The 19,509-nt window shown below is 42.0% G+C and overlaps 1 protein-coding gene across 7 annotated transcripts in view; it reads right to left on the bottom strand.

The window, feature by feature from the left end:
- Positions 1–442: 442 nt before the first annotated feature.
- Positions 443–19,509, bottom strand: part of CPNE1 (copine 1) — a 37,371-nt gene continuing 18,304 nt past the window's right edge. For all 7 annotated transcript variants that reach the window (XM_055436439.2, XM_055436423.2, XM_055436392.2 and 4 more), the window contains 15 exons: positions 8,069–8,197; positions 7,790–7,969; positions 7,571–7,645; positions 7,415–7,486; positions 7,204–7,284; positions 6,947–7,036; positions 6,745–6,831; positions 6,528–6,614; positions 6,375–6,434; positions 6,161–6,294; positions 6,000–6,054; positions 5,696–5,747; positions 2,987–3,120; positions 2,608–2,844; positions 443–2,397 (listed from right to left, as the gene is read on the bottom strand). In XM_055436439.2, coding sequence (XP_055292414.1) covers positions 2,257–2,397; positions 2,608–2,844; positions 2,987–3,120; positions 5,696–5,747; positions 6,000–6,054; positions 6,161–6,294; positions 6,375–6,434; positions 6,528–6,614; positions 6,745–6,831; positions 6,947–7,036; positions 7,204–7,284; positions 7,415–7,486; positions 7,571–7,645; positions 7,790–7,969; positions 8,069–8,197 — 1,614 coding nt within the window. In that variant the 3' untranslated portion in view covers positions 443–2,256. The remainder of the gene's footprint in view (positions 2,398–2,607; positions 2,845–2,986; positions 3,121–5,695; positions 5,748–5,999; positions 6,055–6,160; positions 6,295–6,374; positions 6,435–6,527; positions 6,615–6,744; positions 6,832–6,946; positions 7,037–7,203; positions 7,285–7,414; positions 7,487–7,570; positions 7,646–7,789; positions 7,970–8,068; positions 8,198–19,509) is intronic.

The following is a 19,509-nucleotide window of genomic DNA, read 5'->3' as shown; positions in this document are numbered from 1 at the left end:
GATCCTTTCGAGTGTGTTCATGTTTTGGAAGAATCTACAGACTATGAACAGTGTTATACCTCTAGGAAGTGGAATGCAAGAGTATGTGTGAGGATGGAACATGTATCCATCTGTTTAAATTTGGGGGTTATTACTTTTGCAATTTGAAGACAGAGGGAAAAGAATCTATTGAGTACTCTTAAAGTCTGAAGTGTTTTAACTAATGAACTAATACAGTTTTCCTGGAGGGCATTTTCACAATAGGAGCTGAAAAGTCAACTTTTTTATACTTTTTAGTCACAGCAATTCCATTTCTAAGAATGGATCCAAAGGATACATGGATATAATCTAAGTTACTCCTTTAAGGATATCGATCACACTGTTGTTTATAAAGGAAAAAATGGAAATAGTATCTAAGAAGATAAAGTACACTATAAAAATAATATGTAGCCAATAGAAATGGTAATATAAGAAAACTGTTTAATGTCATGAAAAGTAATAATATATGGATAATTTTTTTAAAAAACAAGCTAGGTTACATACACATACACAAAAGCAAGCTAGGCTGACATACATAAAATTTTTAAATTTCCGTATCAAAAGAGTTACATAGACCAAAAGATACTATAACTGAGAATAGCCTGGGAGGAAATATTTTTAACATGTATAAGAGATAAAGGGTTAATAACTATAACAATAAAGGCTATAAAGGACAACCACCACCTATAAAAAAGCTATTCATAAGAAATACAATTGAAAAATAAACATATAAAATGATACCTAGCCTTTGTAATTCAATAAATTTAACTAAAACTGAGGGGATTTTTTGCCTGTCATATTAATGAAATGGGTAAAAAATTGTTATGAAATGCAATTTACAGTATCTATTAAAAATTAAGTATCTGTATCTTTTGATTGAACATTTTCACTTGTAGGAATTAATTTTTCAGAAACCTTACTATATAAACGCACAGATAAACATATTAGGATACTCCTTACAGCATTGTTTGCTGTAACAGAAGAAAACCAGAAGGGACCCTAAGTCACTTCAGTCGTGTCTGACTCTGTGCGACCCCATAGATAGCAGCCCACCAGGCTCCCCCATCCCTGGGATTCTCCAGGCAAGAACACTGGAGTGGGTTGCCATTTCCTTCTCCAGTGTATGAAAGTGAAAAGTGAAAGTGAAGTCACTCAGTCGTGTTCGACTCTTAGCGACCCCACAGACTGCAGCCCACCAGGCTCCTCCATCCATGGGATTTTCTAGGCAAGAGTACTGGAGTGGGTTGCCAGACCCGAATCTTGATAAATTAGGGATTGGCTAAATAAGCTATAATACACTCATACACAGAGTAATCTATCGGCATTAAAAAGAATGAAATCAGTAATAAGTTCTAATGGGTAAAATATCCAAAATACAATAAAACAAAGTGCAAACAGTGTAGTAAAAAAATTTGTCAGACATAGGAAATACACCCTGCCCATTATCTATTTCATACAATATATTTGAAATAATTTTGTACTAACTAGCATATGTTTAAAAAACATTTAAAGCATACTAAAACAGTATGTACAATATGGTCCCAATTCTGTAAAATAAAAAACATGCATCACTGTAAATATATATAAAGTATTAAAAAATATGCACCAAATATTTTAATGGGACATGGGAGTTTGGATGGTATTTTTCCTATAATGAATATACATATTAATTTTCTAGTAAGAAAAAAAAATAGCTATTAAAAAGTGAGGCTTGTGGCCTATTTTTAGAACTAGAACCACCACTGCTCCACCTTCCACGGAGTCAGGCAAAGCCTCTGATCCCCTCCCCTAACACTTTCCACCTTGTCTGTGTTCCCAGCTCAGCTCTGCTCTGAGGCAGGGTGGGCTAGGTGTTTGGCTTATACTCAGTCTTTGCATTTTCCAAAACAGAGTCAGTGTCTCTAGATATCTGGCTGGGAATACCCAATTTCTTTGAATGGGGGCTATTATGTCAGAGGACTCTTTCACTCCAACAACCCCTAAAGTCAACAAGTAAGTTCAGAGAGGAAAACTAACCATGGCTAATAGCAGATTCCCACCTAAAACACAGAGTGGTAGCAAAGGAGTGGTTTTCATCTTTATTGAATGAGGGATTGCAGGGGCAAGCAGGCTAAGATCACGGGCAGCAACAGCAGGATTAAGTATAAAAGTGCAAGCACTAGGGAATGTGTGTTCAGGGCTGGGGACCTTAGGCACATGGGGCTGAGAAATGGCCACAGTCAACCCCTTCAGGGGAATCTAAGCCTGGGGGGCCTGTGCAGGGCCCATGGCTGCAGGTGGAGGTGGCTTGAATGGGGCCCAACCTTGGGCCCTGAAGTAGGAGACCAGTTGCGTGGGTACTTCTGCAAGTACAGTCTGCGCCAGTGCCTCTCGAGGGGCCTGCCAGGAGAAGAGGGGCAAGTTCAGTGACGGGCCATAACGGCTTCATTTGTACAAGGTTTACATTTCACACCCACAAAAGGATACAGAATCCAACACCTAACCCTGCCCCAGGCTCAGGTGAAGGGGTAAGTATCCCCACACACATCAGGGAGAGGTGGAAGGCTGAACTCCCAGCTCTGTTCTGTCCCCAAGCTCGCCCCTACTTACATTCTGGAAACGGCGGTAGGGCACAAACTGTACTATGTCACGAGCGGCTGCCTCCCCGGAGCGTGTGTGCAGGGGTCCACCATCAGCGTCCAGCTGCTCCATGGCCTCGAAGTCAGCACAACCCACACCCACTATGATCACTGACATGGGCAGGTAGGAGGCACGAACCACAGCCTCACGTGTGGCCTCCACATCTGTCACAGCACCATCGGTCAGCAGCAACAGCACGAAGTATTGCTAAAGGCAAGTCCATTCATGTACTGAGGCAGACCCTCTAAACATCCCAGCCACACATTCCCACACTGACAAGAAGTCTCTTGTTATACAGTCCTCAAGGGAGCCCCCCGCTTCCTTGCCCACTACCTCCCATGATCCTCACCGAAGCATTCCTCTGATCTGCAGCCTGGGCTGCAAACCTAGCCACATGGTTGATGATGGGTGCAAAGTTGGTGGGACCATAGAGCCGAACTTGGGGCAGGGCCTGGCGATAGGCATCCACAATGCCCTGGATACCTAGAGAAGAAAGGAAAAAAATACCATAAAATACTGGGCCTCTTGGGGTTCTGCCAGCCCTGATGACACTTTATCCTGGCCAAGGAGATCTGGGAACCTGGGTGCATTTCATTCACTAGCCCCTGTAACCCAAGGTTCTTAACCTTACCCTACAGATGAGAAAATTAGGGCCAAAGAGAGGAAGGGCACGGTGCCCTGAACCACAGCTTGAATTAAAATTTAGATTGGGGGAATCCCCTGAACAAATCCAGAAGAGTTGAGCATCAAATTATAATGCACTTAAAAAATAATGAATTATAACCCATTTTATAAAATAAGAATCCACAGAGATATAATAGACAAGGAAAAGCTCTTAATAAATGTAGAAGAAATTATAGAATCATTTGACAATCAGAGATAATTGATTAAGGCAAGGATTATCAATGGATGCTAAAAGGTAAAAATTGATGAGTGGATATTTATATGGTCTCAAAGTATCCTCCCAAAGGATGATGATTATTAGTTAATAAAAAAAAAACAAACAGGTCCACTCACCCACAGTCAATTAACAAAGGAGGCAAAAACATAAAACCTAGAAAAGACAGTCTCTTCACCAAGTGTTGCTGGGAAAGCTGGACTGCCGCCAGTAAATGAAGTTAGAACACTCCCTCATACCATATGCAAAAATAAACTCTAAATGGCCTAAAGACTTAAATATAAAACATGACACCATAAAACTAAAAAGGAATATAGGCAAAACATTTCTCAAGGAAATAGGAATAAAAGCAAAAATAAACAAATGGGACCTAATCAAACTTACAAGCTTCAGTACAGCAAAGGAAACTATAAACAAGAAGACAAACTACAGACTGTGAAAAAATGTTTGGAAATGATGTGACCAACAAGGGCTTAAATTCCAAAATATACAAACAGCTCATACAACTCAGTATCAAAAAAACCCACATAATCCAATCAAAAAGTGGGCAAAGACCCAAATGGACAAATCTTTCAAGAAGATACAGATGGCTAGTAGTCACATGAAAAGATGCTCAACATTGGTAATTGTTAGAGAAATGCAGGGAATTCCCTGACGGTCCAGTGGTTAGGACTCTCTGCTTCCACTGCAGGGGGCATGCGTTTGATCCCTGGTTAATAACTAAGATCCTGCATGCTGTGTGGCATGGCCCCCCACAAGTGAAGAACGGCAAATCAAAATTACAGTAAGGTATCACCTCACACCAGTCAGAAGGGCCATCATTAAAAAATTTACGAGTAACAAATGCTGGAAAGATGTGGAAGAAAGGGAATTCTTCTACACTGTTAGTGGGAAAGTAAAATTGGTGCAGCCACTATGGAAACAGTATGGAGGCTCCTTAAAAACCTAAAAATATAGTTGCCAAATGACCCAGCAATCCTACTCCTGGGCATATATTTGAAGAAAACACTAATTCAAAAAGATACATACACCTCAATGTTCATAGCATTATTTACAGTTGCCACTTATATGTGGAATCTAAAATATGATACAAATGAGCCTGTATACAAAACAGAAATAGACACAGAAAACAAATTTATGGTTAACAAAGAGGAAAGAGCATAGTGGAGCGGTAAATTAGGAGTTTGAGATCAGCAGATACAAATTACTATATATAAAATAAACAACAAGGTCCTCCTTTATAACACAGGGAACTACATTTAATATCCTGTAATAAATGATAATGGAAAATAATATGAGCTTATATATATTAACTGAATCATTCTGCTGTGCATTAGGAACTAACACAACATTGTTCATCAACTATCCTTCAATTAAAAATGCTTTAAATTACATATAAAGAAAAAAACAGTACTTGTAAAGAAGAGAAACCTGGTAGATTCCACCTCAACCAAATCATCAAAGTTAATAAGACTGGTAAGAAGATAAATCAACATATGCCTCCGGAACATACAGCACAGCTTCTGTGGTATTCCCACCAAAAATGCATAACTTGAATCTAACTATGAGGAAATAGGTAAACCCAAACTGAAGGACATTCCACATATTAACTGATCTGTAATCTTAATGAAAGCACAGGTAAGATTAGATCAAGTCAGGTTTTCAACTTCAGCTTGCTTACGTGCGGGTGGCTAGGGAAACATGGGGTTTGGTCCTCTCTAGACAAAAGAACCTGGGGCAAAAAGTACCCTGAATAGAGCTGCAAGGAGGCTCCAATGCTTCTACTGATGCCCAAATAAGTACCTGTGAGCCTCTAGGCAAAGATAATAATGATAATATAACAGTTATCATAGTTTAGAGAACATTGAGAATGTGCCAGGATTACTGCTTCAAGCTTTATATGCATCTTCTTAAAATATTCAATATCCTATAAAATTTCTTATTATGAAGCCAAAGCACACAGAAACTAAGCAACTGGCCCCAAGTCAAATGATTATCAAGTGGCAGGATGAAGATTTGACTCTGGAGGCCTAGTTGTAAAATCCACTCCTCTAGACAATGGAGTCAGGTGTCTATCTCCCCATGCTCATTCTCCCTTGCCCATACAAGCTTGGCAGAGATTGGACAGATACACCTTATGCTGGAGGATGGGGGCCTTACCTGCACAAAAGGGGTTACTGGGGTTGAAGTTCAAAGCAAATTCATGGGAAACCTGAGGGCAAGAATAAAAATGAGGTTCTTTCCCCATGACCACTTATGTGCTAAGAAAAAGGGCACTAGGATATGTACAAAGCATTATTTAGGAGGTATTTAGTCCTGAGCATCTGTTGTATACATGCCTGTACAGATGAATCCCTGCAATTCCACATAAAGCTGGGTGCCAAGTAGCAAGTTTACCACATCAGCCCCCTGATCAGGACCATGAAACTAAAAACAGGAGTAGTGGAGGGGAGAAAACACTCACCTGCCAGTCAGGGGGTACCTGGGCCCCAAATCCAAATGCTGGGAACTGCTTGTCCCTGTGAGAAGACAGCAAAGCAGGGAAGAGGCAGTGAGAGGACTACAAGCCCAGAGGCTAACAGCATCTGCAGGGAGCGGTGATGAGCAAGAGACAAAGTTACTTACGAGTCATAGTCCTGAACCACACTGCCCACACTCCACAGTGCTGTCAGGTACTCATTGACCCCTGTTGGGCTCAGATAGTGCAAAGAATCAGGTGAGGAAGGGTCTCCGTTGGAGCCTGTAAAGTCCACGCCCACCTGAGGGGAGGGGAGGAGGGGAGCTGAAGGCCATCTTCAAGCCCCACATCTGTCTTCTTGCCCCTGATGAAGCAACTTACAGTGAAGTTGATTTGACAGCCTCCCATCACATAGTCCAGGAATGAATGTTCTGTTTCTACCTGTAGTTGAAACCAGGGTTATAGCTGGAGTGAAGGGATTCGGGTCATGGAGCTTAAAAGTCAAAGGCTGGGTCACATGGGCTATTGTCTCACCTGACAAATCTTGACACAGATAGTTCCAGAGTTCTTGTAACTTTTCTTTTTCTGCTGTTTCTCAGGGTGAATGCATTCAAACTCAGCCTGGTAAGGAAAGAAAAATTAGAGTAGAAAACTTCCAAGCATCAGCCAGGATGGGAGCTGCCTTGCATTCCCTCTATTCCTGGGGCTGTAGTCCCTATGTCCACATCAATATCCCTGATCCAGCACTCACAGGGGCTGCTTGCAGCTGAGCCAAGCTGGTGTGGAAGGTACCAATGAGGTCATGTGAACCATCACTGTCATAATCGGAGCATCGCACCTAAGAGGGAAGGTGTGTGTGTATGTAAAGACCAGGAGGCAGGTGGCAGGTGAGAATAAATCCCTCCCTAGACTCTCTGCCCCTGCTCAGTCCATTCAGGAGGCAAGCTCCTCACCTGGATGGGTGTACTGGGGTCTCCCCCACAGAAATGTTGAAGGGGAACAGAGAACCGTTTCCAAGTAGGATTCAGGTTGTTCTTGATGACCTGAGGGTAGAGTACAAAGCTTCCAGTGAGCTCTGGGTAGGCATGTGGGGAGCTGCCATCCTTCCCTAGCCATATGTAGACTCCTCCCTGTGCTCCAAATCTTGGTAGTCACAAACCCCAGGCGATTCTCTCCTACTCCAACACACCCAATCCCAGGGGTCTCACACCTCTGATCTGTATGCCAGGTGCCATTTCCCATCACCCTGATGGAAAAACTCCAAGAACGGATCCGATTTTCCCAGGAAGTCCTGTCAATGTCACAGAGACCCCAGTTATAAGATTCAGGCAGAGACAAACACTATGAAAGACCTCCCACCTCCAATATACCACCCCTGTCCGCTTAATTCTTGAACCCCCAGGGCCTCCTTCCATACACACCTTCTTATCCAGGTTTCTGGCTTCCACCTCCATGGTCACTACACGATTATCTTTCAACTCCTGAGCTGAGACCTAGGTAGGGGAGGCAGGAGATTGTATCGTCTCATGAATTCCTCACTGATATAAGCACACTCCCCTACCAAACCCTAGCCTTACCGTGATGGTCCCCCGCCCAGCAGGCTTTCCAGGCTTCAGCATCAAGGGCAGAGTTAGCATCCGACTGGATACAATCTAGGGCAGGGGATGGGGGACCAAGATCTCAGACAAGGTTAGGTCCTGTTGACCCTCACCTCCAAGTTCTACACTTTCTGGGTTATCTCATAGGGCTCTGATTCAACCTGTGTCTGAAGGATTCTAATCCTTGGACCTACATACCTGTCCCAGGGAACACTCAGCTCCTCCTAGGAAGTCATCGTCCCCCAGCTCAGGTGTCTTGTTGTCTATGTCATAGATGCCAAATCGGAGCTTTTGGACTGTTTCAAAGTGGTACTCAAGCTGCAGAGTCTTGGAGAACTCAGGGCTCGAGCAGTTCTGTACTCGCTCAGTCCGGCCAAGCTGTGGGCAAGAAGCCAATAAGCATCACAGTCATGCACCGTCCACCCCCAAACAGTCCTAGCACCCCTCCACGACTTTAACCACCATAGTCCTTCTTACCTCAGTCCAGTTGCCCCCTCCCACATCCTGTAAAAGGACACAGAGTGGGTCAGACTTGGAGCCGATGTCTTTGTCAATGAGGTGGTCACATGAAACAGATAGCTGAACCAAGGTCACACAGTGGGCCATCTGCGGGGTGACGGGGGCGGAAAAGACACAAATCAGCCACCGAGGACCCTTCCCCACCTTTCCCTGACTGTAGGTCCCAACTTGCAAAGCCAGTCAGCTTCAGCCAGACAGGGCTGAGCCTATGTCTACCCCCATGACACCTAAGGAAAAGAAGGCCCTAAAGGTTCCAAACTCCTCCAATCCCCTTGGGTAGGCTCAATGGGATGGGAGATGGCAATTACAGCCAACCCTGATCCAAGAAAATGACAGTAAAATGCGGAAACAGTGTACTGGCCTCCATCAACAACTTTGACCCCAAACTAGTCCTCAGCCCCAAATCGGGTCCTAATCCCAATAATGCTCCCTGGACCTGGACCCCAAACTCGATCTTCTCAGAGACCAATCAATCTCACTCCGATGCCTTTACTGGCCTCAGATCAGACCTGAGTCCAAGTTCTAAGCCCAACACTGCCCAAAATACAACCGTGATCCAGATTCTGCTTCCCAACGTCTCTTCCTTCAGTGATTCCCCACTAACCCTGGGGATCTACATCTTGAGGTAGTTATGGTCCTCACACTGATCCTCCTAGCCTCTAATCAGCTGTTCAGGTCCAGCTCCTATCTGCACTACCTAGTCCAAGCCCATCATCTCTCACGAGCCTTACTGCGTCACCTTTTAAGAGGCCTCCCTTATCCTACCTATGCCATTCTCGCCTCTACTCATCCTCACACCCAGGTTACTCTCAATACAGCAACTACAGTGACCCTGTTAAAACATGGGTCATGTCACACCTCTACCAAAACCCAATAAAGATTTCCCACTCCTTAGAAAAAATCCGAACTCTGCGTTGGCCTACAAGGTCATGTAGTGGTACAGAATCTGCCTGCCAATGCAGAAGCTGCAGCAGATGAAGGTTCGATCCCTGGAGGATGGCAACCCACTCCGATATTCTTGCCTGGGAAATCCCATGGACAGAGGAGCCTAGTGAGTTACAGTCCATGGGGTTGCTCAGAGTCGGACACCACTGAGTGACTGCACACACACAAGCACACACTAACAAGGTCTTGAAAGATCTAGATCTGACTTGACCCCTCTTGCTCATTCTATTCTGGCCACACAGTCTGCGTGTCATTCCACAAATATGCCTGTTTCCAGCTCAACACCTAGAAGGTTCTTCCCTCCTATAATCCACATGGCTTGCTGTTGCTTTACAATGTCTCTAGGTCTCTATTCAAAATCATCTTCTCCATTTTGAATGAAAAGGTTCTCCTTTTCTGGCCATTCTGAATTTTCAACTCTACTACTACTGATACATCACATACTTATTTCCTGCTTTTTTTCTCTTTAGTATTTATCACTAATATACTGTATATATTTATATGCTTTATCTTCCCCATTATAATGTACACTCCATGAGGGAAGGGATATTTATCTGTTCTTTCCACTGCTCTATTTCAAGCACCTAGATAATATTTGCTGAATGAAATCTGAAAGGCCATCTCCAGCCCCTGCTCCCATCTCAGACAGGTCTAAACTGATTGGCTGTCAAACAGCACCAAAGCATCTCCAATTCATCCATCTCCTTTGCAAGAAACACTACCTTCTTGCATGGATCACCATGACGTCCATATAAAACCATTTTCCTAAGTCATTTGGAAATAGTTATCCTCATAGTTATCCCATAATAGTTATCCTCAGACTCTTCACTAACCCTCTGTCCCCGCTGACCAATACACCTACAGACCATCTGTGCCAAGACTGCAGATGAGGTCAGATCCCTCACCTAGCCTAATCTAGCATTCCAGGTTTCCCAGCACTATATCCCAGGATGCCTCTAGCCTCAACCTCCCCTAAATCGACCCTCAAGTCAATCCCTCGCCCAACCCAGCCCACAGTCAGTGCTATTCCCATCTTGGTGTCTCACAGTCTCCATCTCAAATGCTGTTATCAAGCTAAACTGGAATGATTTTTAAGAGTTCAGTCTGCTTCATATAGTGTCCTTCCATAGCATCTGAGCCTCTGCTTGAATGCATCAAATGATGGAAAACCCACCACTCTTATAATTCAATTATCAGAAAGTCCTACTCCATCAAGTTCTATCCAAATCAACCCAAGTGAATTCTCACTGCTACACATTATTCCTATTTCTTCTTCAGTCTAAAATTCGACAAGAAAGCTTTATTTCATCTCCCTCTGAGAACCATCTAAAACCTGGAAGCAGTGAACCCCAAGCTAAAATCTGGAAAAATAGCCCTAGTTGTTTTGAATATTGCCACCAAAATGTGGATTTTAGACTTCTGACCAGAAGTCACTGCTTTGCAGTTTCCTCTAGGACAGATCCAGAGAACGACATATACTCCCTAAGGGAATGAGACCGTAACTTAACCCCAGGTCATAACTGAACCCCACACTTCTCACTTTACACGTTCTCTCAGGCAGTGTTTGCACAGTACGGAGACAAAGAAGAATGCTCATTTCACTACTGCTTAACAGTGGAAAACGTGAGACAGCTTAAAGGTCTATCAATTAGGTGGTGACTAAGTAAATTATGGTAATTAGCCAATGGAATGCCGAGCAGCAAGTAAATAAGCAATTAAGGCAGAAGTATACTGGTATCATATGAAAAAATAAAGTTGCAAAAAATGGTAAGAAAAGTTAACCCCATTTCAAACTTCAATTGTATGTGTATATACAATAAATTTAAATATATATGCAAAATAAATACAATCACATTAAAAAATGGAAGACACACCAAATAAATGCAACTTTTAGGTACACCTCAGAGGAATGGAATAAAGGTGATAATTTTACATACACTTAGACACTCTAAACAATAACCTAGGTGGCACAGTGGTAAAGAATCTGCCTGCCAATTCAGGAGATGCAGGTTTGATCCCAGGGTCAGGAAGAACCTCTGGAGAAGGAAATCGCAACCTACTCCAGTATTCTTGCCTGGAGAATCCCATGGACAGAGGAGCCTGGAGGGCTACAACCCATGGGGTCACAAAGAGTTGGACACAACTGAGCAACTCTCACGCACAGACACTTCTATATTATTTCAATATTTTAAACTATTTTGTATTTTTTAAAGGGACTCAACTTTTACCCCCAATCCACTCCTCCAGGTCCTCCCGATAATATTCTAACCCCAAAGCCTCTATACACTTTCCACATAACTTCAGACCTCTTTGTTTCCTGCCTCCTGTTTTTTCATCCTAGCAGTGTCTTACCTAGTCGTCCTTGATGACACCTTCCTGAAAGTCTCTATGCTAACTGGAAGCCCTGTATGTATCTGCTCACGGCCCTTTAGGTTCAAAGCCTAATTCCCTAGCATAGCCACCTTGTGGCGCAACTCTAGAGGACCAATCCATACAGAATTAAGTAACTGTGTAATATGATGATTTTGCATCTATAATGCAACCTTCAAAGCCTTGACTGTTCTACCTCCTGTTATTCCACCACCGACCCAACTAGTTATTGAAGGCTATTTCTTGATCCTCAAACACACACACAGGCGCACACACATGCTGATACCTCTGACTTTCTTCCCTAGCAAATGCCTTTTCATCCATGGTTATGGTATGACATTATTCCTTTCTGAAGCCTTGTCCACCTTCCCCAGGTCGGATTTCTCTCCCTGTGGATGACTGCAGCAGTTTCTTCACCAGCTTTTCTGTATGTACACATGCACACGTGCACACACACACACACAAAATTAATCAGCCAAACAGAAACCAGTTCATGCCATTTCTCTGCTTAAAACTCTGGATTGGCTTCCCAAAACGCTCAAAATAAAAAAATCCAAAGTTCTTACCACAGTCTACAAGACCTGACCCTCACCTAACTCATCATCTTGTTATGCACTTTCCAGACAGGTTTCATTTCTGACCCACATACACTCAACATCCACATCATTCCTCACTTCAGGGCCTCTGCACTATCTTCCCCCATGTGAAAGTGTTAGTCGCTCAGTTGTGTCCCACTCTTTGGGACCCCACTGACTCTAGCCCTCTAGGCTCCTCCATCCATGGGAGTTTTCAAGCAAGAATACTTCCCCCATATATACTCCAGAAAACAAATAAGCTATATTAGAGTAGAAACTATGTCTGGTTTGCCTATCTCTATATGTACAATACCTACAACAGTACCCATCCTATAGTAAGAACTCAGCAAATATTTAGTGATTTAATGTTGAAACCATTACATCAGAATTTTTACTTTTGTCTGTCTACCTTCATAATCCGGACTCCTTGGAGCTAGGGGTAGGTATTATTTCTGTATCCTTAATACTAGTGCTTAGTTGGTACTCATAACCATTCACTGATTAAAAGCTTCTGTTCAACTCAAACTTTCAGGCCTTTTCCATTTGAACTAATGTCCAGCAGTAACACAGAAGTTGTACTCTTCTACAACTAGCCTTTAAAATTTAAATGCAGGACTCCTAGAACTCAATGTTAAATGACAAGTCAATTTAAAAGATGAGTAAAAAAAATTCTGATCTGATACTTCACAAAGGAAAACATATAAACTGGAAATAATCAAAGGAAGAAGTCATTAATAGCACTGGTTACCACAGAAATACAAATTAAAACTACAGTGAGATACTATTACCTACCCATCACAATGGCTAAAAGTAAAAAAAACTGACAATGCCAAATCTTGGCAAGGATGTGAAACACTCACACGGTGTTAGTGAAGGTGTTAAAAAGGCACTGCTTTGACGGTCCGGGAGCTTTTTAGAAAACCAAACGCATACCTAGTCTAAGAGCACCCACGTCCTTGTCTTTTATCCAAAAGAAATAAAAACATTCTGTTCATAAAAAGACTTGTACATGAATGTTCATGGCAGCTTTATTCATAAAAGCCAACAATTTGAAACAGCCCAGGTATCCATCAGTATAAGACTGGATAAACAAACCACAGACTAAATTTGCATATGTAATAGAAAACTACTCAGCAAAAACAGAAACAAACTATTCATATCTGCAACAGGAATGAATTAGAAGCATAAAATGCACTTCCACTCCATCAAGTTTCAGGACTGGCGAAAACTATCACGAGAAAATATTCAGAATAGTGGTTGTTCTTCCCCTGTTCCCCAGGGGGAAAGTAGGTATTAACTGTGAAGAGGCAGAAGAGAATTCTAGGGAGAATGTAAGTTCTTTACCTAGATAGGAATGTGAATCACAGGTGTGTCTACCCTTTTCATCTAATGGGACATCGAAGTTATATTCATCTTATTGTATGTACATTTTATCAACCCCCTGTCCCAAAACTCATGAACTATATTCAACTCAAGGCATACTGAAATGTTTATGGGTGAAGTACGCTGATGCTTGCAACTTCTTTGAAATGCACCAAAAATTAAAATGATTTATGGAAAATGTAGTAAAATGAAGATGTAGTAAAATATGGGAAATTTTAAACTGTAGAATCTAAGCAGTGGGTATATGGGAATTCACTGTATAATTTTTTCAATTTTTGTTTGCTGAAAGTTTTTGTAATAAAATGCTAGGGAGTGGGAGGAAAATGGAAGGGGACTTCCCTGGTGGTCCAGTGGTTAAGAATCTGCTTTCCAATGCAAGGGACACAGGTTTGATCCCTAGTTGGGGAACTAAGATCCCACATGCCATGGGGGAACGAAGCTTGTGCACCACAACTAGAGCATCCATTTGCCACAACTACTGAGCAATATTGCAATGAAAGATCTGCATGATGCAACAAAGGTCCTGTGTGCTGCGACTGAGACCTGATACAATCAAATAAAAATTTTTTTAAATAATAAAAAAATGTTGGGGGAAAAACTCAAATGGAAGGCTACAGGTTTATTCCTGATAAAGACTTTGAGTGAACTGTAAGAGCATTAGCAATTAACTGTGGTGGTGAGACTATAGACAACAACTGGACCTGCTGCTCTTCCCCTCTGTAACTTCTTAAAGATCCCAGAAAAAGATGCTTTTGATCTGAGTCAAACACATGGTGGGTAAAGAGCTTCCTCTTGTGCCAGGCCTCAATTTTTGGTAGGCCAGAGCCTTCTATTTTAGTCTGTTACCAAAACCACCTTCTTCACAGCTGGTCCTATTCTTGTTTGTTTCTTCTCTGCCCAGACTAAAACCACAATCGGAATGCTGTGGGCCCATATCTGTCTCAGAAGCATAAAGGGCTGGATTTCATTCTGAGAGGTCAGAACTTCCTGGGTAACTACAGTTTTGTTTTTTCACAAATCTGATTTTTACTTTCTCATTGGAATTAGTGACTCCTATAAGCAAAATTTTATAATGTGCAGTTTTCCATCCTTTGAGTCATATTCCCTTTAAACTTTCAAATGCACGGGATTATTATCAATCTCTCCTAAATCCTGTTCATCTCCTCTAAATTTCATCTCCAAGCCTGCCCGTTTGGAAATCTTCTACAGTTGAAACTAGTCCGTGTCACTCTTCTGTCTCATATCCCTGTAACAGCCACACACTTTACACCAGTTTCATTTACTTTTCATCTACTGTCATTAATCTCATGGGATTTTCAGTATCCTTATAGAGACTGGAATTTTACTACACTTTATTAAAATATAACATTTAAGTGAGTCAATAAGAGTCTCAGGAATTTTTTTATTTTTGCAAGAGATCTGGCTAATACTCGTCAGGTCTTTTGTGTACTTGCTTATGAATCAGCACATCTTGCCTGGATGTCTGTAATCATCTTCTAACTGGTCTCCCCATTTCCACTCTTGGTCCTTTCCCATCTGTTTTCTATGCTGAAGTCAGAAATCTTTCCTGACTCCAACCAACAAAACCCAGCTTCTCACAAACCTATCAAAATGTGTAACTTACTTGCATACTATCTATTCCCCCTACCAAATTATAAATTCAACAGGGGATGGACCAGATTTGTCTTATTTCCATTCCAGTGACTCATACATAGCAGGTGCTATACAAATAACTGCTAAGTTAATGCTAAAAGAAAGGAGTGATAACTTAAGCATCCTCAGAAATAACCCAAATAAAGCCCTGGCCTGCTGCTAAAGCCATCAAGGGAGAAGTGAGCAGTCTAGGAACATCCAATACAAAAGACTAGCTTGTTCTCTGTGCACCCACAATTCACATCTTTCCACTTGAGGAATTGCAAAAGGAAACAACTGAGTGTTCAGCAACAACTTTTTCTGCTTTTGCTTTCTACCACTTAGGAGTCTCATTTCCTTCACTTGCCCTTGTAGCTCGCTTTCCTCTGCTTACCCCATCACCAGCCAAACTTAGAGCTTCCCATGCCTCATACCCTGACAGGATACTTTTCCCACTGCTCCTTAAAGAAACTATACTCTCATTTTTATAACTTAAAATTCACATGTTAGAAATAAAAAGGAACTGAGTGATCATCTGATTCTCAATTCAAGACGAAGAGGAAAGGTATGATTTGGCTAGGGACATACATGGATAAGTAAAATGAGGACTGGAACTCAAATATGCTGACACCCACCTAGTCCCAAGACTTTGGGCTGCATTTATACCCTTCTCCACTGAAAGAACCTTCCTTCTTCTATTAATAGCAATATGATATAGTGGGCAAGAGTATCAGTTCTGCAGTGAAGTGACCAGGCTCCAAGTACTGACTTTACTCCTTTCTAGCCACAATGAGATACTACTACTTACCCACCGAAATGATGTCTCACCTATGCAATTTGGGCAGAATTCTTTTTTACTAAGTTTTAGGTTCCTCACATGTAAAGTGGAAGCTATTATCTATTAAAAAAATAATATCATAAATAATGTATGCAAGATGCTTAGTACAGACTGATACTACTATCACCAATAAATGTTGGCTGTTACTATTATCCTTCAAGTCTAGCTCTCAAATGTCCCCTTGTCATGATCCTTCCAGCACTCAACTTCTCACTCTGGACTACTACACTCGATCCACACAACTGTACCCTGTCAATGCTTCCAGTTCCTGGCCTGTCAATGAAATAACAAGTTTCTTTAGAAGACACTGCTTCAGTATCTATGTCACAGGGCACAGACCTGAGCACACAATGGGAATTCAAAACACCTGAGGGAGGCTTGCAGTAGTGTGCTGGGACAGGGTTGTATAGTTCGCAAGAGGATTGTAAACGAATTCTGTAAGTAGATGGTCTCGTTACAAGTTTGAACCACAGAAACCCGGCAAATGCTAAAAACCAGGGCTTCCCTTTCCCCAGAGAGCCAGTTAACTAGCATTCGACTGTTGATAGGGAATCCCACTGCCAACAGGGAGTAACTCACTCTGTATTTTTTTTGGCTTCCCCTATCCCTACCTTGTGAGATTTTAACTTGGCTCTTCATAAACCAAGAACAGATCTTTCCTCCTGGATCCAGATGGGTTCAATTCAGTGCCAATAGAGCTGAAACTCATCAGTCCTTCACACTCAGGAGTTATTACACTGCCTTCCTTCATTCCCAAAAGCCTAACAAGGCAAGGCATCAGCCTTCGATCCTATTTCCAGGCTGTGAGGAAGAACAGAGCACCCATCTGTATGGCAGGATCACTCATTCACAAACCAGAGCCATGCTGTCACTCCTGTTGCCTACCTTGGCACGCTGCAGCAGCTCACATGCTGGATCAAATCTTGAAAACCCATCAGGAAGGTCTCCATAAGCTCCCAATGGGGAGAAGACCACTCATGGAATACTCTCCTCATAGGATTGAAAAGACAGAAACTACACCCATCGCCACCACTCTTCCTTTCTCTCTGCATCAAGGGACACGAAAGAAGACAAGTATTTCTACCCCTGCCTCTCCCTCTGTAACTCAGGAATTTCCCAAATTTAAATCAGGAGCCTAATGGACAGTCCTCTTGGGTCACAAGCTGAAGCAAATAGGCAAATCCTTACTACAAAATTCTTTATTCATACATATGACTAATGGCTACTAAAATTGTGTTTATAAACTAAAATCATAAACAATAATTTGGTTTAGATCCATATATTAAGAAGTCTGGTTGTCATGCAGTACTTGGCAATACTAAAAAGCTTAAGATATGCATGTTCACATAAAAAGTGAACAGTGGGAAAATATGGTATAGTAAATGGTCGCAGGGTTTCTCATCCTGCTGTATTTCTGCGGTCAAAAAAGTTTGGAAGCCACTGACCCAACGCCAATGTCCCCAAAAGGCTTGTCCAAACATGGGCAAATCCAACCATTTGTGTCCAACTCTCCAAAGGGAATCTAGCTTAAGGACAGAATATGGGGAAAGAATCAAACCAAGAAGGAACACACTGCCTTCAATGCAAGATAAGACTGTATCCGAGTGGAAGGCTTTCCTCATGACTTTGAATGAGCTTAAACAAAGCCTCCACTTCAAAATAAGCAATTGGAGTACGGGCACAAGGCTGGAGCCCCTTCCCCAGTTAGCTCAGGATCCATGAGAAAAGTGATGCCAATGGCCTCACGTACCTCCCTGCACCCCAACACCCAAAGGTCAAGGAGGCAGGAAACAGCTAAGGAAAGGAGGGGCTCTGCCTCGAGTCATACAGACAGATATCATTTAATTCTTTCCCTTACCAAAGAGACTTTGGGCAAGTTATTTTGCTTCTGCCTGGATTTCTCCATCTGTAAAGCGGGGATAATGTCAACTTTACAGGATTGTTGTGAGACTTAAATGGGATCAACTGTACAAAGTGCCCTACCTGTGTTGATTGCTCCTCTGTTCAGTGCTCATAAATGGTTCCTTTTACTGTTTCATTACCTACCTGGTGGTTGACACCAGGGGAATACCTCTGGTCTACCTGCTCCAGAGAACTTAACTGGCGGGAAAGGAACAGCCTCTAAAAAAGGGAAATGAAGACCCTTTCCTCTCCTAATGAAATCTTCAAGCTTAAATGTGAAAATGCTATCACTCAGGAAAAGCCATAAAGCGATAGCCAGACCAATATTTTTAGTTCCACTGGTGTTTCATTCAAGGTTCAAATTAACTACAGATTTCCTGAAAAAAAAAAAAAAAAAAAGAAATGGCTGGGTTCACAGAAGTTGAAAGCCAGATATAACGAGATTATCCAACTTAATCCCATTTTGTTAATTAATCCTATTAATCCCACTGAAGACAGAGAAAGGAAATGATTAGTCCTGGGACACAGAGTAACTTGGGTGAACCACAACTTGATTCCCTGAGGATGTGGTTTCCACCCATTTTACTGACATCCCACACTTTGTAATCCAATTCAATCCGAAACCCACTTGGCCACTAAAAGAGCAGTGGGCTCATGTGGCCTCATCTCACGATCCACACTAACTTTGCACACAGGTCGAAATAATTCTGCATCCACCACACATTTTCTTTTCCTATTTCTCTGCCAAGGCAGGAATGGAGACACTGTGGTACTCCATATTTATAACATTTTTTTCAAAGGAATAAACTTTAAATAGCAAGCATGAATATAGCACATAAAGTAGAATTTGCTTCAGAAAATGAATTATACCAAAAATTTCAAAGAACACCAACTGGGCAGTCACCTCTGCCTTCAACCTGCTCTGCTGGAATCTATCTATATTAATCCATGTTCTTTAAATGAGACATCTGCCTCTATTGCCTGCAGTATGTCTGAGACAACAGTACTAGACCACCTTCCTCAGCATCTCCAGGACAAGGATATCAACAAGAACTTATGCATCTCCGTTTGCAATGTGACCAATGGCATAAAAGGAGCTTAGTTAATGAACAAAAGCAGCAAAACCAGAACCTTTGGAAAAGAGTCCTACCTACAGTTGATAATGTAAGCCCCCTCACTGGAATAAATTTACAAGGCATACATGGGAGAACTTAAGATGGGTGGATCTTCAGAATTTCTATGTTAGGGAAATTGAGAAGTTAAAATGAGGATTTCAAAAATGAAGACACTACATTACAGACACGTGCGTATTTGCCCACTTGCCATTGTGGATGGGATGTGGGGTGGAGGGAGATTCTAGCTCTGTGGCTGCTGCTGGTTGCAGGATCAGGGTTTTTACAATATAAAACTGTCACCTAGTTAACCTCCAGTGCGACCCGAAAGAAAGGTAACTGAGGCAAGTTCTCAAAAACAAAACAAGCCTGCAAACACAACAGGAGGGGTAAAAGTTAGCAGAAATGCAACAATATTCAAACACCCAAAAGTGAAGAAACAGCTGAATGAGGCAGCAGAATTAAGAGAGAAATGACCGGGAATAACTTATATTGTAAATCTGGGCTGTCCAAAAGGGTAGTTTTGAACCACATGTGGCTATTCACCACCTAAAATATGTTTAATTCAAGTCATAATGTGCTATAAAATATATACTGAATCTTGAAATCTCAGTACAAAGAAATGAATGTAAAACAGTTCAG

Source organism: Moschus berezovskii, chromosome 15, assembly GCF_049115385.1.
Source record: "Moschus berezovskii isolate FMDL1 chromosome 15, NW_MosBer_1.0, whole genome shotgun sequence".
Lineage (NCBI taxonomy): Eukaryota > Metazoa > Chordata > Mammalia > Artiodactyla > Moschidae > Moschus > Moschus berezovskii.
The sequence above is the reverse complement of the archived record's forward strand: the minus strand, read 5'-3'. Positions and strand labels throughout refer to the sequence as shown.